Source organism: Crotalus tigris, unplaced genomic scaffold, assembly GCF_016545835.1.
Source record: "Crotalus tigris isolate CLP2741 ecotype Arizona unplaced genomic scaffold, ASM1654583v1 scf7180000017567.3851432, whole genome shotgun sequence".
NCBI lineage: Eukaryota > Metazoa > Chordata > Lepidosauria > Squamata > Viperidae > Crotalus > Crotalus tigris.
Genome location: NW_024096477.1, coordinates 1,970,208 through 1,992,706, shown reverse-complemented (window position 1 = coordinate 1,992,706; position 22,499 = coordinate 1,970,208). Strand labels below are relative to the sequence as shown.

The window sequence follows — 22,499 nt, the reverse complement described above, 5'->3', positions numbered from 1 at the left end:
ATTTTTTAACATTCAGCTAGACAAAATGTGCCACTGTATTGTGCCATAATGAGTAATATCTTTTTCTAGACTGACTATATAATGGCAAAATCTCAAGTTCCCCCATGGTGCCAATAAATACATTTTGTAAATTTAAAAAGAATAGTGCTGCAGCTTTATAGCCAGATGACCAGATGGCTTAAATTGATATCATTTACAATATAAAGGTGACAGACATTTCTATTTATATTGCCTGAAAAATATAGCCTCCTGGCTAGGCCTGATAAGCTTATACTTGAAATAACCATTAGCATTCAGATTATATACAATCTTATACTCAGTTAGGCATGCTTACCCCTTGAGTGTCAATGGGGCTAAACATATGCAACTGGGCGCAGCACTGCAATCATAAATCTTTTAATTGTCACATCACAACACATTACCATAGCCTATAAATCATGCTTTAGCCTGGCTAATTTGTGTTTCTTTCCAAAATGGACCCAATCATTTTGGATAATGGTTAAACAATTTAAAATGTCTATTTTTATATTTCTTCATGCTTTTGACAGACTGTTATGCATTTTCCAGCATGCTTTTATTAACTTCAAAATTGTTTAAGCTATGAGTTTGATAACTAGAGGCAGTTATTTTGTTAAGCTTATTCAGCTTTTCAGATTTGCTCCAAAATATGATAGGTGACCTGATTAAGAGATAGACAAATATTGAGGTCTAAGAAGGGGACCCAGATCTTCTTTTCTTTATGCTTCTCCTCACTCTAACTGGAATCAGGGCTACCTTCCTTTTCCTTGATATGTTTAAAATATTATATTCATAATAGAAGGGTGCAGAAAAAAGGAAGACCATTAGTTGATTTATCCTCTGCTTCTCTTTACAGTACCCATCTGCTACCTATTTACTCTCCATGCTTACTAATTCCACTGAATCTTTGGGTGGCATTTTTTTTTTCCAGGGTGCTCACTCACCTTCAATTCCTCCCCTCCCCTTCCCTCCTCCCTCCATTTCTTCCTCCGATGTCCTCCCACCACAGTTAAACTGTGGATTTAACTTTCTGCAATTTATCTCCTATCCACATGTGAGTCTCTGGGACTTCAACTCCCAGAATCCCCACAATAATATGCATTTTTGAGAATTGTGGGAGTTATACTCAATGTTTATGGAGGGTACATCTTGGGAAAGACAGGTCAAAAGACTCAGGATCCTGGATAAAGGAATAATAATTCCCTAGCTTTCTATTTTGACCCAAGAACTAATATTACTAAATTGAAGGATTTTTAGTCATTATTTACTCAGAGGCAGTCATAATACATAACTGTATTTCTGATCACTTCCTTTATGTTTCACGTTTGCATGTTCTTTACTGTTCTTCTTTCTTTCTAGGTAATTTCATTTTTATTCTTTTCTTTCCTGTTCGCCATCTAGCCACTAGCAAGAAAGGAAAGTTAGGGCTAGGTGTTCTGCTATTTCAGATTCCTTGACCCACCTCACAGTTGCCTAGCAACATCAAGCACTGGTCCCTCCCATTCTTCTCTGTTTATAAAAGGATGGTACATTATAACAGTCTTTTCTGTGAATTACTACCGATAAGTGGAATAGTTAGAGCACAGATAAACCAGAGGTCTGGGATATGAGGCAATCTCTGGGCTGCATGAGCAGAAATAATGTTCTTTTGTGTAGATTCTCTGCCCTTTCTTCAGCTACACTCAGAGACTCAGATCTCTCTTCTCAATAAATGATGCTGAAGCTTTTAAAGCTAGATATTCCAAGGAAGGTTATGAAGAATGTATATGTGCAGGAAAGATTATTATCCATGCAGTTCTATATTATACAAAATATTCTATATTTTAGTAGCCAGTTTAAATTTAATGGGTGTGCCTATAGGTATTAAATAGGAAGATGAAAAGTTTTCCCCCCACATAATTATTAGCACATTGGGCAGGATAGTCATCTTACATTCTCTGAGAACAGACGTTAGTAAAAATGAGCTTAGCCCCACTGCTTGCCTGGTAATTCCTAATCCTTTTTGCAATTCCTCAAAAGGGTTATGGAGTTTTTCCCTTCAGAAATTAATCCTTTGCTTGTGGAGGGGAACAAGAGACTGAAGGACAAAGCAACTTAGTACCCAAGGATCTCTTCTCTATGTAACCTTTGATTAAATAAAACATATGTTCTATTGAACATAAAGTATAGATTTATGTTTAGATGTTCACAATCTAAATATGTGAGGGGTCAATTAATCTGACCAGCAGATGCCTTATTTTACAAGTAATTAATTTTAATGTTAATCTAGTTAATTTTGACTTCATTTTACTCTTTTAGGGAAAGAGAGTTTGGCTTATGCTGGTGTGCACATGTTTATTTGCACATACATATACTAACAAGCATATATTATACATACAAAGTGGGTGAGATACCCATGTTTGGTGAGGAAATACAGAATTGGTTTGGTTTAGAGTTAAAAATCCTAATTGACCAGAGACAGGGAGAGAGAGAGAGAGGGGAAGGAAGGGAGGGAGAAAAGAAACCTGGCAGCATAGAAAAAAATTATTTATAGAAATAAATATTTGTTAACCCTCCTGGTTTAGAAGCAGGGGACACTTTCTCAAATTAAAGTTGTCTTCCTTTAGTATATCTGAATAGACATGTGGACTATAATATTGGATAAATTGGATAAAGATCCAAGTTCTGTATCGTACAAGACAAGCAGTGGAAGAAATACTGCAACTAATACAATATCACTTTCCTTTGGTATTTCATCTCAGTTTGATGGATCAGCCCAACCCCCCATCTTTAAAATGGTTGGGCTGAAGGGGAGCAGGGCTATCAGTTCAGAAATAAAAAGAGAGGTACTTAATACTGAATCCATAGTGTCTCTGTCTCCATATGTCTATGGGTTTGGAATTGATATAGAAGCAGAGCTACCTAAGAACAATTTCTTTCGAACAAATAATGAACGTTGAACAAGTTTCTTGCATGTACCAGTCGCTTGTTTCTTCCCATGTAGAATATATGGGAGGTTCAGTATCTGTAGGAGTATAAAACATATACTCCAAGTATTTTCAGTATACCCATGCAATGAAGGTACACATCCTTTCAGTCTTATGCAAGTATGACCAAGAGTTACTATGTAAACACCTTACCTGTCCCCAGTCTCCTGCTTTCCATTTGGGGCACCTGCCACCTCTACACTTCCTCAGCACATTTGGTTTAGCCAGTTGTGTACAAAGACTGTTTTCTAAAAGTTTCCCATCCTTCGACATGCAATATACTTCTCGGTACTTCTGTCCTCGTCCGCAAGAAACAGAACACTGAAAAGAAAAGAGGGATGCTAATGTACCTTACGCACTTTTGTTAAATCCTTACATATATTTTTAAAATACAACACTTGAAGTGAAAGGAAAAGCATGCACCAGCTGTTATAAGTTTGGCGTCCCCCTGTTTACTACATTTCTCTTTTTCAGCTTCTGGAACTCTTTGACATGGTGTCACCAATCTCTCAAAATAATGTGTTCAATTTTTTTCTCTTAGACTGAAATAATTGTTTGCTATTGCTTGCTAATTACACATATGTGTAACCAGAAGGGGCTTGGGATTTTATGTACTTTTTGTAGCCAGCTAGAAAGATGGGAAAACAGACGCAATGGGACATTATGAGCCAAGCAAAAAGCACAGCACGAGTATATTGGCTACAAGCTTTGTAATAAAACAGTGACATTCAGCCTACTTCTGCTGGTTCACTGAACTTTTACAAATGTGACCACTTCTGGCATATGGGCCCCTGAACCATTTTGATTTTAGATTAGTATCTATCAAAAGATTTAGGAATCAAAAGGAATCTAAAGGCAGAGCAGGAATTTAATATGACAGTTCCTTGCTCAGTGGGCCTCTTACGCAGCATGATGCAAGAATATTCATTTTTCATTCCTTCATTACATGTTAAACAAGTCATTATGTGTTATTTCACACACAGTGCCTGTTTAATCCTGAATCCTATACACAAATACATTTTCTTGTGATCTCTCAAAGTAATGATCTCCTGTTTTCTTCCCAGAATGCAGTCAATTCAAGAAGAGGCAGTTCACTAACACCTAGCAGGCTCTTGGCTTGGTTGACAGAGATGATAATCAGTGCAAGGGGCTTAAATGGCAGGTTTTTAAAAATCTGATTTAAGGTAACCATAACGGGAAGAGCTGGAAAGTATTTATTTTATTATTAATTGCCTAATCACCCCTTTTATGTTTACAGTGCCATTACTGCTTTCACAAAACACAGACAATGTACTCTTCTTCTAGTATACTGTATACCTCTGTGTCTATAGGATACCCAGCCAAATTGCATGATAAAATCAGTCTTGTGAGTTACCACTACCCATTTTGCAAGCTTGGAAGAAATGGTCTCTCTTTTTGTCCTTATTACTGGCCAAATGGAGTCAGTAATTGTGATTTGGATGCTGAATATTAGGTTCTACAGTGCTAGCTGTACAAACATCTAAAACTTTCAAGGCATTATAAAAATATAAGATCTGCCATTACAATTTGGAAAGCCTTATGTTAAGCTTTCTAAATATTGCTAGAGGGTATGATTTTTTATTTGGAAAGTAACCAAATCAATGTAAGCATTATTTAACATTTCTATATTGAATTGGCATGCTGGACCTGTATTTTATTTACAGATAATTCTTGACTTACGACCTATTACATAACAACCATTTCAAGTTATAACAGATACCCCAAAAGCTACTTACAATCTGAATTCAAAGTTCCATTTTGGACAAGTTCAAGTCTGCATTTTGGACATTCTGAAACTAGCCCACATTTATGGCTGTTTGTGGTGCCCTGCAGTCATGTGACCATGATTTACAATCTTTATTTCCAATTTCTAGCAAAAAATGCCCTATAGTGAACAATGGGTTTGCTTAATGACTGTGGTAGTCTTTCAACAATTGCAGCATTTGCTTAACGACCACCACAGAAATAGTTCTAAAATTGGTTCTGGCTACATGGTGACTTGCTTTACAACTTCACAACTTATGACCAAAACTATGGGCTCAATTATGGTTGCAGGTCTAGGACTACCTGCATTTGAAAAGTTGATATGTTGCCTATTACTGTTATGGCCTCAAAACTGTGATAAAATATTCATTAAAAAGTATTAAAAGATATAATGAATAAAAATGTAAAAACTGCAACATAAGGCAAAATACTAAAACGCTTTAAGTAAGGACAGACTGCTTTAATTCCAGTGTCAGTTTGTTTCATAGCATGAGCTGGGCAGTGGGAAAAGAAACACAATTTCAATGTGGACATTAAAAGTATCCCTGATGGGACCACAAAAAACCTGTCCCACTCATGATCAGAGAGTAAGGGAAGGAGTGCACAGGAGGCGGCAATTGACCCGTAGCCAAATAAGGCTTTAAACACATTGAAGTGAGCTGGGAAAGTTGTCCATGAATGTGTTTTAGTACAAGGATAATGAGAAATATCAGTCACTGCCTGTAATTTGGCATCTTGGGCCTACTGGCATGTTCAGATTATTTTCAAACGCCGCTCCATAAAGGCTACATTACAATAATTGAAGCTTGAGCTTACCAGCTCATAAGTCACCAAAGCCAAGTTTCATCCAGATAAAGTCAAAGGCCTATAAAAAAGGTTGCCTTACCATCAATGATACATGGCTGTCCAAAATCAGTGCTAAATCCAAGAATATCAAACAATAGTTTATGCCTCTAGCCTTGAGTAGTGTGTTTGTAAGGATCCAGGGATACGCAGTGTCTGCCTATTTCAAGCAAGCTTTTCAAACACTAGATTTTTTTTTTTTTAGTATATTGGAGATTTATTTAAAATACTTATACGGCTGCTCATCTTAAGAGATACAAGCCTGAGTGGCTCACAATAATAGTACTCCCCCTAAAAAAACCCTTGGGAATAAAAGCAGCAAAAGAAAAGGAGAAGCAAAAACTTGGGCTTTCAGCCTCTGATGCATTCAACTTCATCATCGTTGGCTCCTCCCTCACCCTATCCCAGTGTTTTGGGGGAAAAGACAACTCTTATGGAAAGCCAAGAGAGTAGGGTCTGCCCAATATCGGGCAAGATGTTCCATAGGGCAAGAGCTGCTACAGAAAAGACACACTTCCTAGGTTCTACTAGATCAGTGGTTCTCAATCTGTGGGTTGGGACCCCATTTGGGGTCGAACGACCATTTCACGGGGGTCGCCAAACAAGGCTGTCCACCATTTTTTCCCCTTTTCTTTGGCCATTCCCCTGGCACCCAGTGATATATAAGTAGTTGGGGGTCACCACAACATGGGGAACTGTATTATGGGGTCGCGGCATTAGAAAGGTTGAGAACCACTGCACTAGATGGCAATATTTAAGGGAAGGGACTGGATTCTTTGATCAACTATTTGCTAACGAATGTGGAAACTAGTAAAGTGATCAGGCAGGAGTTGTAGCTGCACTTCTCTCCCCTAAAGAGAGTTGTCCATTCTGGATCCATGAACGAGAGCTCATTGATACAATAAAGAAAGAAGTATAATCTTCTACCATTTCCATGGTGTGGGCTCCAACTGATTAGTTTAAGGATAATAATGTCAAGCACCTATTGCTTCCTGTTGCCAGTGAGCAACTAGGATAGTGATGGCAAACCTTTTAGAGACCAAGTGCCCAAAAAACGGCCCGCCCCCCCAGCCTGCCCCCACTCAGCCCCCTTGCTCCAACTGCCCACTGGGCCACTCACCACAGATCGCCCAGGCAGCCGTGCAGCGCCATGGCGGCCATGCCCGCCACCCGCAGCATCATCTGCACATGATGGGGCGTGAGGGCAGAGTCTTGCCCCTGCTGCCCGGCTGCCATGTGCTTGGCTGTGCTGCTCTGTGTGCGGGAGCCTGGGGGAGCCTCTCCTCCCAGTAGGCTGTTGGTGAGGACGGGGTTGCGGGGGGAGGCACGGCTGGGGCAATGGTGCATGTGCCCACAGAGAGGGCTCCGAGTGCCATCTCTGGCACGCATGCCATAGGTTCGCCACCACTGAACTAGGAGCTCAATAGAACTGTTTGCTGGATTGTGATGAAACTCACTAAGTAATCCCCAGAATCCCCAATAGAAAAAAACGCTAATTGTGGAGCCCTTGGCTGATGTATTAATAATTAAAAGGTATATGCAAATAACAAAACGAGAAGGATAATTTGGATAATATTAACTTGGATATTTTTCCTATACTGGATGTACAAAAGAGGCTTGTTAAAACTTTTGAAGACTTTTCTGATCAATGAAATCAAGTTCTATAATGTTATTTGAAGGGACTAAAGATTAAGATTGTAAGAAATAAAAGGAAGGAATATAAAATTGGTTTATTTGATGGTAACCCTTAGTGGATTTTTGCAGACATCAGACTGAAATGATGAGGTTTCATGGACTTGTTATAGATAAGAGATGAGATATGGAAAAAAGAGATAATTTATTGCATTTTAAGAGAAGATAATAAGTTGCTAAAACTGTTTACTGTTGTGATTCTTTATATTTCTTTTCTTTTCTTTATTATATTCTTATTTTTCTTCACTATTTCTCTATTTTTTCTCTTTTCTTTTTTGTTTTATTCACCCTTTAAATTTTCTTTTTGTTTTTTAGTTTGCATTAGTTTTTATTGTTGTAATTATAATCTTTAAAAAAAAAACATTATTCAGACCGGCACAAATCTACTGCAGCAGCCTGGAACACCAGAAAATGAAAACAAATTGCTTATACAACATAATCCATCAAAATGGATCCCATGCAACTTCATCAAGAAGTGCCTGTCCACTCGGTCCACTGTAGCACAACCAGCACAAGCTATGAAAAGAATAACGCTAATGATAATCAAAAATATTTTTGAAACAATCAACAGACTATGACACCTACACTGCATCACTATAGTACATAAAACAACTAAAGTCCTCTAAAACATCTTAAGCCAGCCAAAAAAAAAAAATCCAGCAGCCCAAGAAGGAAAAACAGAAGTCATCTACAACATGCAGTATAAGGACTGTAACAATCATTATGTAGGACAGATGGGCAAATGACAAGAAGAATGCATCCATGATCATCAACTACAATTAGAAGACATGATGAAAACTCTTTAATCGCATGACACATAGGCAGGCTCAACCACAATTTCAACCAAGAAACCGTTAGCATCTTAGATCAAGATAAATCCCAAATTGCTAGGAAATTCCTAGAAACTTGCACTTCAGACAAAAGAACCACTAACAGACTCAGATAAACCATATTTGTATACCATACACAAGAGACAATAAAAAACTAAGAAGGAAAGACAGAATACATCTTCTCTAGCAGCCAACACCCAGATAAGAAGGGATTGACACCAGCAAACTATCAAGCAGAAAGCAATACTCTAGGCAAAGAACTATCAACTGTCACCAAAACTGGCAGGGTAAGCCAATATAAATAAGAAGTAAAATCCCACACTAATAATGTCCTCTAGTTGGGTAATGAAATATCTGCAAACAATCAATCTCAGACAGCACCAAGGATTCCACAGTTCAAGTTTGAGCTATGGACATTCTGTTTTTTTTGAACTGTAATTGGCCCGTTCACCCATGTGAGATCATTCATGGTAAATAATTTTATCTGGATCAGAAAGTGATCCAGACTCTCTCCATATCAAGATAACTATACAATAGCACAAGCTGTCTCCATGTATTAAACCAGTAACTACTTTCGATACTTTACTATAGAGCCTACAAACTCCTAAAGCACCATCATGATCCAGCCCCTAAAGCATGAAGATTCAAATCAAGCAGAAATAATATCTGAGAGACTCCAAAGCCAGTCCAGAGAACAGATCATATTGTATATGTAGAGATCTTGCTGATAAGGTGAGTGGCGAATATATCAGCAGGATTTGTCCCAATGGCTCAATAACATACATGCATTCATACCCAGTCACCTCAGGAGCAGAGTTCATGATCATAGGGCAAGTGTTTATTAAGATCAACAGATCCTGGCCTTGGAACTGAGGCTTCTGAAGGACTGAAAATCCTGGAGAGCAGATCTCCAAGGAGTTGACTCCTTGCCCAATAAGATCTTAGGCATACATTCCAGTCCCCATGTTTATCCATTACCAAATTGTGGATTAAAAAATGTCTTAATACTGGAATCCTGTTGTGAGCTACTGGCACAAAGTGAGAGGAACATTAGACTGGATTTCCCTTTCTCTGTATAGCAAACCTGTTGCCTCCTTCCATATTTTCCCCAGTCCATACATCTGTGATACAATTGATAACAACTCCTATCAACTAGGCTCCTAATATACTCACCCTGCCTCCGACTAATTCTTTTTAATCAACCCCATTACCCCATAGGCTCACAATTTAGTAGAACCACTCATGTTGCCAGTTCCAGTCAAACTGTCCCTCACACTTCCTTCTACAATTCCCACCACTGTATACATCAACAGGGATCCTCCCACAGTGAATCAAGTTGAGGCTCCCCCTTACCTTTTCTCTTAATTCATATGAAGGGCAACATTTGCACATCCCATCTGGCTGACTCTGAACCAAGCTTATTGGAACATAATTTGTAGGTTTCTGTAGGGCCTCTCACATTACCAGAATCCATCAATATGGCCTGACTCAATTCTGAGTTTTCAAGGGTCAGACCCATTTCAGTTCAACAATATCGCCCTACCTTTGATATGCTCTTTCCAAAGCACATTGTCAGCAACAACCTTCAATGGTCTTTCAGGAACTACCCAGGTCAGGGGACGCCAATGTTTCCACTCCTGGCATCCCTCTTTTCTCTTCACAACTCTAATTACAATGGTAACTGCCATTTTATTTCAATGTCCTTCTGCAGCTGCAGCTTTGGCAGATGGCATAACTCCAACAGCAATACAACTCCATCATGCTATACAAAGAAGATTAAACAGCTGAATCTATTGGGATGCTTCAAAACACTCTTTGCTTTGATACAGCATCTTTGTCCAGATTTCAAAAGTCTTCATCTTCCTTTCTTCAGTCCTCTATTTTTGCTCCATAAACCAACCACGATCTTCAGTCTAGCTTAATCTGATTCTTTTATTCAATTCTAGAAAACCAAATAAGGCGTTTTTTTTTTAAATCCCATTTTTTAAAAAGGTGGCAAATATTCCCTTCTTCTCCTATTTTTCCCATAACAATAACCCTGTGAGGTGAGTTGGACTGAGAAAGAGAGTGGTTGGGCAAAGATCACCCAGCAGATTTTTCATGCCTAAGATAGGGCTGGAATGCAGTCTCTTGGTCTCTAGGCCAGTACCTTAACCACCGTACCAAACTGATTTCCTAAAAACTTTCCACACACATCTCCCTAAATCAACATACTGAAATATATATCCCACAACAATCCTTCCATAAAGCTGCCATTATTAGATGAAAAAGGAAAGAAATGGGAAGATAAGACAAAATAAAACAAAACAAAACATTTCTTTACTGTAATTCTATTCAGTGATAGGTTTAGGCGATAGAGGTTTTATTCATTTATTTATTAAACATATTTTTTATATCACGGCAATCATCGTCAACAATAATCCTTTACTGTGGCCCTGAGCCAGAAAACAGTACATAGAAACACATATACTGAGAGCTAATTGTCTATGGAGATACTCAGTCATCCATGTCATGGTTGTCCCAAAGGTGCTTTTTCAAAAGACAACTAGACTTTCTTTGTTTTTCCTTTAGGACATTTCACTTCTCATTCAAGAAGCTTCTTCAGTTCTAACTGTTAGTACTTAAGAGGAGTGCTCTCTCTTGGAGGAGAAGTGAAACATCTTCAAGGAAAAACAAAGAAACTCCAGTTGCTTTTTGAAAAAGCACCTTTGGGACATATATTGAGAATTAAAGATAGGAATAATAAATGGGCATAAAATACAACAAAATAAATGACTCTTGGCAATTCACATACACTACTATCTTAGTATAGTAGAACATACCAAACATATCTGAAAGAATGGTAGAATTTAGAAACACCTTGTTATTTACAAATTTGCATCCAGTTTTGGTGACCATGATGTAAAAAAGATGAGACTCTAGAAAGAGTACAGAGAAGAGCAACAAAAGTATCAGGGGACTGGAGGCTAAAACATGTAAGGAACAGTTGCTGGAATTGGTAATGTCTATTTAATGAAGAGAAAGACGAGGGGTGACATGATAGCAGTGTTCCAATATCTTAGGGGTTGCCACAAAGAAGAGGGAGTCAAGCTATTCTCCAAAGCATCTGAAGGCAGGACAAGAAGCAATGGATGGAAACTAACCAAAGAGAGAAGCAACCTAGAACTAAGGAAACTTTTTCTGACAGTTAGAACAATTAATCAGTGGAACAACCTGCTTCCAGAAGCTGTGAATGCGTTAACACTGGAAGTTTTTAAGAAGAAACTAGAGTCATTTGTCTGAAATGGTATAGGGCTTCCTGCCTGAGCAGGGGGTTGGACAAGATGACCTCCAAGATCCCTTCCAACATCATCATCATCATCATCATCATCATTATTATTTAATGATCTTACATCAGGAATATCACTACAGCTAAAGCAACATTCTGTATTAAATAACATTTTGTGTGCCTTTGTATCTTTGAGTTAGTTTTGACTCCTGGCAACTGACCTGACAAGTCCCTGCAGTTTGCCTGGCAGCATTTTAGCAAGTGATTTGCTAAGACCTTTCCCTCACAGCTAAAAGGGAATGATTGGCCAGCTGTCTCTGTACCTAAGGCAATACTAGAATACATAGTCTCCTGGTTTCTAGCTTGGTGCCTTAACCTCTACCCCAAACTGACTCTCGTTAATTAAAGAGAATATGAAAATTCTGGGTATCAATGCACATTTATCAAATCATTTACTTATATTGCATACATATATATGCATTAAGGAATTATTGACTTTTTGGACAAAATTTGCAATATTTATTTTTTTGTCTCACATTAGGTATGGAAGAGACTGGATGGTAAACAGATATACAGAAGAATCCAAGCCAAAGTATGAGGCTACATTGAAAGTGTTTTAAAAACAGAATATTGAGTTTTATATGAGATCATTTCTACTTTTTAGCATTAAAATAAATTGGTACATTTTTCTATTGTAACACAGACTAGTGAATGATCTAAAAGTATGTAAGATTAAGGTCTAAGTGGGCAACGATTTTTTGATTCTACCAAGGACTTCCTTCTTATATTTGTTAACTTTTCCTTAACAGAACCATACTTTCTCCTGGATTTATATGGCAAATTGCTGGGCATGGATTGGGCGGTGATGAATGAATGTGGGCAGTATCAAGGGTGTCCCAAAGGGTTTCTTACTTCTTTACTGAATATACATATTTTCCTGAATTCACACAGGTACAGTACGAACCTTGGAAAACACACAGCCCTTTCAGTAAGGAGCTGAGGGTCCCATATCAATTTCAAAATACTTTCCTTGCTTTTGATTTGAACAGTAGGAAACTGTTACAGGATCTAGAACATGATTCGCAAACGGGTTCATTTCATTAGGGAATTGAACACAAGTCTTATTTTTACAGTAGATTGTTGGGATTATGATTTATGAATAATTATAATGTGGAATTAAAGTATGAATACTGACATTCTTAGACTTAAATTGAAGTTGAAACATTTCATAAGCAATTGAATCAAGGATGATCTACCAATTATCTAAGAGCCATAATCTTCAACCAAGATCATGGCATCTGGCCTTCTCAATTCCTGGTAAATAGATGGGGAAGAAATGGAAGTAGTGACAGATTTTATCTTCCTGGGCTCCAAGATCACCACAGATGGGGACTGAAGCCAAGAAATTAAAAGAGGCTTGCTCCTGGGGAGGAAAGCTATGACAAATCTAGACAGCATACTAAAAAGCAGAGACATCACCCTGCCAACAAAAGTACGTATAGTCAAGGCCATGGTTTTCCCAGTTGCAATGTATGGCTGTGAAAGTTGGACCATAAGAAAGGATGAGGGCAAAAGAATTGAGGCCTTTGAACTATGGTACTGGAGAAGACTCCTGCGAGTCCCCTGGACTGCAAGGGGATCAACCTGGTCAGTCCTAGAGGAGATCAGCTGTGACTGCTCTTTAGAAGGCCAGATCCTGAAGTTGAAACTCAAGTACTCTGGCCACCTAATAAGAAGGAAGGACTTACTGGAGAAGAGCCTAATGCTGAGAAAGATTGAGGGCAATAAAAGAAGGGGACGACAGAGAATGAGGTGGCTGGATGGAGTCACTGAAACAGTAGGCATGAACTTAAATGGACTCCAGAAGATGATAGAGGACAGGAAGGCCTGGAGGAACGTTGTCCATGGGGTCACGATGGATCGGACACAACTTCGCAACTAACAACAACAATCTTCAATATTATTTGACACAAATTTGTTACTGTTCCATAAATACAGATTATTTCAAGGTAGAAGAAGGTCTTGTTTGAGTATTCCATATGAATGCTACATAGAGACCAGGATATTTAAAGTTTCCTTTTCTTGATGGTGGGAAATGTTAAACAGCATGAAACAAGTTTTTAGACAGTGATTGATCTCATATTCTGCCTTATATTGGAAGTGGATGGAATGACTGTACACTGATGAAAGGAAAAAGTATCAACATCACTGTCAGAAAAATTGGGTTATGTTTATGCATATTTATGCATTACTTTCCCAAATGTTAATTAAATCAGAGTGGTTATAGCCAATACGTTCTCATTAATACATTTAGGATCTGGATTTAACAAATGATTGCTGTAACCTGTGTGCATTTATGACCTTGGGCAAATTAGTATAATCCTCAAATCTCCACTCCTATCATGCATTAATTTTGGTATCACATCATTCTCAAATATTAATATCATTGTTTAATTATTTGCATTAAAAGTATGGATAAACAGATAAAAATGATATAGTACTTTTCACATCATGAATATAAATTAAGACCATCAGCATGACTTCTTGATTTATACTGAAATTATGGATTTGATTTTTGATAAATTGAAAAAGCTGAAAAGCTGAAGAAGTCTTTTGATTTTACTTGCTAATTCTTATGGGCTGTCATGTCTTTTAAGATTTAGAGAAATTAATCAGCCAGCAATGCAATCATATGCACGTCTTCTCAGAAGTTATCTCAGTTTAGCTCAATAAATACACTCCCAAGTAAGACTGTACAAAATTCTAGGCTAAAAACTTTGTAACGAAGAAATTAGGTGCAGTTGTTGGACTCAAGTCATATAAGGGCTGGCAGATGAAAATATTGCCTAATATCAATAAAGGAGAATATTTGTAGCTCAGGGTTGAAATGAGGGGTCCTTGGGTAATGAAATATCTGCAAGAAAGCAATCAAGCTCAGAGAGCAACAAGGACCCCTCATTTCCTAAAATATTATAATACTGATCAGTTTCAATCTACACATCTCTAAAAGAAGCCACAGGAGTAAATTTGTCACGTATAGAAAAGCCTTGATGCCCATGTTCAAAGCAAATTAAAAAAATGCTATCAGTCTTTGGCTAATTTTGTATGAGATACTGTGAAATTTGGTGGCACACTGGTACCATATTGCTGGCTCCTGTTAAGAATGAATAACTAATTTACAATAATTAATCCTCAGGGTTATGAAGGCATACATAATTATTAAAAGAATGCATACACAGGACCCGTAGGAGGAAATCTGTGTCAGAGGATTCATGGTTAGGGAATGTTAGAAAGAAGGATCCCTTTCCATTATCATGGTAATGGAAGCAGGCTATATTGTAAAATCTATGTTGATATATATCAAATGTTGCTAGTTTTGTACTAAATTATTTTTCCTGCACGAAGTGTCAAAGGTGCTTTATCAAAGGTAACTGGACTGTTTTTTTTCTTTGAGGAAGACGTTTCCCTTCTCATCCAAGGAGCTTCATCAGTTCTAGCAGGATGGTGGTCTTCCTCAAATAAGTTGCCTTTTGAAAAAGCAGCTTTGAGATAATGATGATCTGGATGACATTCCTGCATGAAGGTTATTCATTTATCAGTCCTGTGGGCCCTCCTGGCCGCTGAAAATAAGGTAAGAGGGTCAGTAATTCTTATTTTCAAATGTATTTCACATTTATTTTGATGATCAGGAAAAACACTCAAGCAACTGATTTTACAAATGTGGGGGTAAATGACCACAACACATTTTCAAATTTGCTATTTCCTCTTGACATCCACTTAATTTTGGCAATTTGCACTATTTTAGGTTTTTTTCCCCAGTTACTTCTAGTTCACTTAGTTCACTACTGCTACGTTCCATGTCAGAAGAGTTACTTATGAAATGATTCTTTGGGTGCTGATCAGTGGTATGAAACCGAGAATTTGAATGTAAATTCAGCATAAACTTTTGCAGGGAGTTCTTTAGATTAGGAAGTTAATATAAAATGATCCTCAGTCTTGCTGACATAATCAGGATGGCTAAATTTATTTTAAGATAAGATAAAATAAGCTTTATTGTCATTTTTATACTGTGGGCGCAATGACACACATCAAAAATGAAATTTAGTTGCCCGCTCTCAAAGTGAAACACATACATGACACACACCTAAACATACTATGAACAACATATGTATAGACCCACATCCCTACATATACGTAGCAAATAAATATTAAATATTGTCCATCTTGAATATGCTTTCCATATTAGCACATTATAGAGGTAAAGTCAGTCATAGAAGAGCCTAAAGAATATGCAATTTCCAGGCCCAATGATATTTTATTATCTTTTGGTGATTTCAATTTAGCATATAGATGTTTAATTATTATTGGAATGGGTAATTCTTCCATATTACAAATAGCCGATGCTGACTAAGGACACAAATATTAGGTGATCTATTGATTACGTTGCAAAAATCCTTAGAAGAGATTTATATTTCAGTCCTGAGAAATTTGGCATCCTTTTTAGTAAATAAATAATTATTTTCTATTTTAAGAGTGCATACAGTAAAGGTTAACCTCGATTTACGACCGTAATGGATCCTATCCATTATGGTTTTAAGTCATGATGGTTGTAAAGCAGATGCTGTGGTTAAGTAAATACAACAGTCATTAAATGAACCAATGGCCAGTTTTGTTGAAAACCAGAAGTGCTGGTTTTTAGCAAACTCACTGTCCTATGTGGTTGTGTGACTGCGGGATGCGGCAATCAGCACTAAATGCGGCCACATTGTCAAGGGCAGTGGTTCTCAACCTTAATGCCGCGACCCCCAACCGGTCGTAAGTCAAGGACTACCCAACCGGTCATAAGTCAAGGACTCCCCAACCGGTCGTAAGTTGAGGACTTTCCCTGCCCGGGAGCGCTGCGCATGTGTGGTGCTGCCCCCTGCGCCGGCTGAGGCGTAGCTGGCAAGTGGCAGAGACGGCGCAGGCCGACCACTGGCTGGGCCACCAGCTGGCCCAGCCCAAGGGAGGTAAGGCACCCGCTGGGCCCCACACGCACCAGCAACCCTCCCTGCGCCTGCCGGCCTCCCACCTCCCACCCCTGGCCCTCTTTTACTTACATTTTTAGTAGTTGCTCAGAAGGGAGGCGTGGAAACTTCCAGACAGCTCGCCTTCACTGCCGACAACTTGCAGCACCGTTTGCAGAATGGGACTTTTGGCGGGCTCAGCAGGGCAGAGACAGCCTGGACAATTCCTATTGGCTTTTGAAAGCCAATAGAATTAGACTCTATTCAAGAGAGTCTATTCTATTGGCTTTCAAAAGCCAATAGAATAAAAGGGAGTAGCACAGCTAAGGAAAAGGGGAAAAAATGGCAGACTGCGTTGTTTGGCGACCCCCGTGAAATGGTCATTTGACCCCAAATGGGGTCCCGACCCACAGGTTGAGAACCACTGGTCAAGGGCCTGAGGGGGAACTATCAGAACTTAAATCTAGGTTGTGGTAAGTCAGTTGTAACTTTTGAACGATTGCTAAGTTGAGGATGATCTCTATATGCAAGTGCATTTAATCCTATAATCAGCCAAGGCTGACTGGGACCTTCTTGTACTAAAAAATCCATATCAAAATTTAGAACATTTTCCAGTTCAATACTAGTCCTCTAGAACAGGGGTCCCCAACCTTGGCAACTTTAAGATCTGTGGGCTTCAATTCCCAGAATTTCCCAGCCATCTTAAAGTTGCCAAGATTGGGGACCCCTGCTCTAGAACCAGCTTTCATCAGAATCATACCTGGAGCCTAATGTATCCAAATATAAAAAGGCACTAAAATGATTAACTTTGTGTAGCTGGTTTTAATATTATTTTTTTTAATGCAGAAATTTACTGTTGTTTAGATGAGATCAAATCAATCATAAAAGGCTGGAAGACCAATGAATCCTTTGGTGAGGACTTCTACTCGCTGAGCTATTCCAGAAATACTCTGCTGGGCTCCTCTTTTGGCAGGTTTATTCACACATATAAATAATATCTGCCATAAGCCAGTTGGATAGAAGAAGACAATAACAGTTCCTACATACTGTACCAAAAAAGGAAACAGAAAGGATCCTAGCAATTACAGATCTATTATTCTAATAGACATTGTGGCTAAAATATATGCCAGGTTCCTTTTAAATAGAATTGAGAGCTGAGTAGATGAAAAATGCATTCTCGCAAAAGAACAAGCTGGGTTTAGACACAGTCAATCCCTATCAACAATCGCTTTGTTTTGAACCATCTAATTAAAATATGTCAGTAAGGAGAAACAATCATTTGCTGCCTTTACAGAATTTAGTACAGCATTTGACATAGTAAACGGAGAAATATTATGGAGAAATCTAACTGTCCTCAATATGGAACCTAGACTGCTGGCACTGATCAAAGCCTTTCATACAAACACACACTTGAAAGTGCAGTTTGGGGTTCATGGAGCATGACAATAGAATAGATACTCACCAAGAAGTAAGACAAGAATGGATACTTGCACCACTGATATTCACTCTGTACATTAATGACTTACCAAGACTGATGAAGGATCCAGAAGTATATATGCCTAAGGGACTCAAATTCTTATCCACTGACAATATGATTTTTCACAAGTTGGGTTGTATAGGTTGTTAAGAAGACTTGGCCCAACTATCACAATAATTTTCTGATTATTAATAAAGTAAAAAATCATGGCTTTTGGAAAATGACATCACAGCCATAGATAGCTATTAGATGGTGAGCCAGTAGAGCAAATTATCTAGGGATAATCTTCTCTGAGATTGGATCTTGGCTCCCTCATCATCAAAGGAGTTCACTCAGAGCAAGGGAAATTTACTGCTCACATTAATAAATCAGAGTTATCTGGGTTCCTTAGCCCCAATTATTAAAGGTTACCTCTAAGCTCTTATATGGGGCTGAAGATTAGGGCTTACAACATATACTAATATTACAACAAACACAATCACAGTATCTGAGAAATATTTTAGGATGCATATAAAAGGATCTCACCTGCTGCAGTCAGACCTGCACTGGGAATTTATACAACCTGTTCTTTGTCTAAAATCAGATCATACAATTATTGGTGCAAAATCAATGCTGCAGAAAATGACAGACTCACAAAAGTGTGTCAGAACAGACAAAATCTCAATTGCACACCTCTTGCATCGTACCACTCACAAATGATATTAGGAGCTGTGATTGCCTAGTTTATTGTCCAATTATCCTTGGAAAACAAGTTAAAAACTTTGCTGAATTTGGGATATTGAAGCTCAGAGAGAGATACAACCTGGCTGGCACATTGACATGGATGAACCACTATAAATGTATCTTCCAAATTGCCAACTATGTAAACACAGAAATGTCCAAATACTTTAGGTGGGTCTTTACTCGAGCATGATTAAATGATTAAATATGGAAGATTTAACTGAGGCCCTTACATGAACTTACTTATTTGTGGACCCCTAGAGATAGAAGACATAATGAATATATTATCTGAATGTCAATTGTATAAGAAAGAGAGAGATCAGTATCTTGGACCATACTTTAGACAAAAAGCCTACTGGGATCCCTATATTAAAGCAACAGATTCCATGTGTGGTTAGAATTCAAAAATTACATATAATGCAGCTCTTTCTTTGAATAAAACTCTACACCTGAGAACTGCATATATGGATTTGATTGGGGTAAACTATAGGAGTGACACACAAATATGATCTGCATTTTATTTTATTTACTTATTTTATTCCATTTTTTTAAATACATAGCATTATTACTGTTCTGTGTTTTATATTTTCTACTCTGATATGTATATAATATGTAATCAATAAAATATTACTATTTCTATTGTTGTTTAGACATAGGTTCTAATGATAATTTTAAATGATTTGAAGGCCATTCAGGTTACCAGGCCTTGATATTATAATTCTAAACTTAAGTTGACTTGTAGTCTGTTATTGTATTAATTTCTTGGGGTATTTTATTATTTTGTACTTAGATTAGTTACAAAAGTGTGAAAAATAATATTAGTAGTGCATTAATTATGCACTCAAAGATGAGGAAAACATTTCATCAATGTTTTTATGAGAAACATAAAAACTGGAGCACAGGTGCCCTTAAAATAAAATAGATGCATTAAACGTTTCAGAGATTTAACATATTTCTTGGGTTTATTTTGCAAAATAATGTACATAGAAAAACATACACAAAAATAATGTTACAATTATTTCAGCAATAGAGTATCAGATGGCTCTAAGGAGTGAAAAACAGGGACTTGGCAGCAATGTCTATGGGTTACCTATCTCTTTATAACAAATCTATTATGCAGTTAATGCGTATGAAATCAGTATTTAATGAATCCTTAAACACAAAAGCTACAATAAAGACATTAACCTTTATTAACAACCTATTCTGGCTCCTGAATTTATCTTTATAGGCCAATTGATATGATTATATAGATTTCCTGCATCTTTAAGTAGGACTTGTCATGATCTCACCTGCTTTGTTATTTCTTCACTTTATCTCTACCAAGAGTTTTTAATTACTGGATTTTCACACAATAACTCTGGATATATAGAATAGCCTTTACAAATTAAATGACCCTACAAATTTCACTAGTTCCTTGTTTTAATATTCAAAGGAATGTGCTTGGTAAGTATTCCCAAATCTTACGAACATTAAGGGATTTGCAATACACTGAACCCCAAATCAAAGACATGAAGGACCAAATTAAGAAAAGAAATTATGGAGAAAATGTATGTATGTGGTTCCTGAGAGTCAACTCTGACTTGATGGAGATAATCAATCAATCAACCAATCAATCAACCAATCTGATCTAATTCCCTTGGTCAATTAATAAAGTCCAATTCACAGAAAGAGAATTCTAGATTCCATCTATTGCATGGAACGAATGGAATAATTTAGCAATTATTCTGGGCAAAATTATAAAACTGTATAAAAATATTTGCTTTTATTCTTTAATTTCAGTACAAATTTAAATAACGCACATGAGAATATATTTGAGGATTTAGGCCACATGGATAAATCAAAACACATCAAGCACATTTGCATTTTGTGAACCAGCATTATGGGCTGAAGATTTTTTTTTTCAACTGGCCTAAAAGACGTTTACAGAATATCTATCTTGCCAGAAAAAAGGATCAATTTCAAAAAGAGAATGATATAGGTTTCAACTCAATCAAATTTTATCCTCTTGGCAATTATGGCTTCCTTACTTGAAGACCTGTTCTTAATGCATTTTGCAGGAAGACAGAAACTGGATTATTATACAGCAAAATACTAGCAAAAATTATATTGCAGTCTTGGGAGTTCTTTGAATGAAGGAAAGAGAAAATTGCCTAGCTCCCGTGAGCATTTGAGAGAATTAAAAACAGAGAACAAACGCAACCTGGTACAAAATGGAGTCAAAACCTACATACAAAGCTACTACATAGTAATAGAAAAATTAGCTAGAAAGAAAAGGAAATGAAGTTCCAGTTGATAATATCTGATTGCAATACTACTCCAGCTTTTTTGTCAGACCTATCATCTAAATCAGGGGTGTCAAATTTGCAACGTCACGTGACTTTTTTTCCATTGCTGGCAATCGGGTGGGCACGGTTTCACCATGATGCATCTGGCCCATGGGCTGGCAGTTTGACACTCCTGATCTAAATGGTCTGTTCCAGGCTTGCAGAACCAATGTTTGCTTTATGCTTGCTCCGACAACACCTTTACTACATTCATCTCTCTAGCTAAAAGACGGTAGTGACAAATAATCCCATGCTAGGTCATCAGAGGAAAACTGTTGTGGTTCAATACCAGAATGGGAACATCATAGGAAGGGTGGGCAGTTTAAGACCTCCTCTCTAAACCATTTATTTTGATAAATTGATATACACTCTGTAGTAAGGAATTGTTGATCTTTTAAAAAACAAAAACCTTCAGTAATGCCAGCCAGTCAAACTACTTGTGAACTAAACCCCTGCTTAAAAAAAGAAATGGTAGATATGTGCGACATACTTACTTATCATGGCATTTGACTCTAAAAGCCACAAGACACACACTGCTGCATTAATCCCTGACATTTCTTGTTAAAAATCTCAGACTGTAAATGAAGTCCACAATTGTTAGCACACAGTGAGAGTGTTAACATCACAAGAGTCTTGTTGGTTCAATAGGCCTTTCTTCATTTTTTGCCAGTAGCTCCAGTTAGATCCAATATTCCTTTACGAGACTAATGTGCCTGCATATGTAAAGCTCCAACAATTCACAGCAGTGCAAAATATTATTTTTCAGTAACATATATAGGAATGAAATGCTGTCAGTTTCATGTGGTAACCCTACTTCCATAGAATGGATGGGTTAATAGAACAGACTCATTGCATGTACAAATGGAAGCACTTATGTACTATGGAGACAGCAAGACATAGAGGGGTGTGTGCGCACACCCACACACATGAAGCAAGCTTACATGTACAAGAAAATATGCTACTGCCTAAAAACATGTACAAATTTTCCCCAACCTTCCTATGGCAAGTAACATACAATTATCCTACAGCAATAGAAATAAAGTGAAGCTACAAACTTTGTTTTTGCTGATATATATACATACATAATATTTTGTAATATTGTCTCACTGTAGGCCTGTAAAAAACTGGTGACACAGTAAGGCTGAAGATGAGAGAGAGAGAAGGGACACAATGGGCAAACTTGTTGAACTGCATGAATTCCTGAGTGCCATAAACATGGCGTATATTATGAATTACCAAAGGGAAAAAAAAAGAAATGAAAAGCCACTTGGGTATAGTGATTAAAGTGCTGACCTAGAAACCAGGAGATGTTTAGTCTCACTTAGGCACGAAAGCCTGCCGGGTGACTTTGGGCCAATCACTCTCTCTCAGCCCAATTCTCTTTACACTGTTGTTGTTCTGGGGAAAATAGGTGGTGGAAAGAGTATGTTCATACCATCGGTATGGCATATTTTTTAAAAAAATAAATAAATAAATAAAATGTTCACCACCTTTAGTTGCATTTGAAACAAAATTGGGATCAAAATCTTTTTTTAAAAAGAAAAAAAAAACATTATATATTAAAGAATTA

General features: G+C 37.5%; 1 protein-coding gene and 1 long non-coding RNA gene across 4 annotated transcripts in view; one reads left to right on the top strand and one right to left on the bottom strand.

The window, feature by feature from the left end:
* LOC120311077 overlaps positions 1–19,924 on the top strand; it is a 30,796-nt gene extending 10,872 nt beyond the window's left edge. The window contains exons 2-3 of the long non-coding RNA XR_005557520.1: positions 14,861–15,033; positions 17,273–19,924. This is a non-coding gene — a long non-coding RNA (uncharacterized LOC120311077). The remainder of the gene's footprint in view (positions 1–14,860; positions 15,034–17,272) is intronic.
* Positions 1–22,499, bottom strand: part of ADAMTS9 (ADAM metallopeptidase with thrombospondin type 1 motif 9) — a 163,651-nt gene that overhangs the window by 38,046 nt on the left and 103,106 nt on the right. For all 3 annotated transcript variants that reach the window (XM_039350178.1, XM_039350160.1, XM_039350169.1), the window contains exon 29: positions 3,138–3,305. In XM_039350178.1, the coding sequence (XP_039206112.1) occupies positions 3,138–3,305 (168 nt within the window). The remainder of the gene's footprint in view (positions 1–3,137; positions 3,306–22,499) is intronic.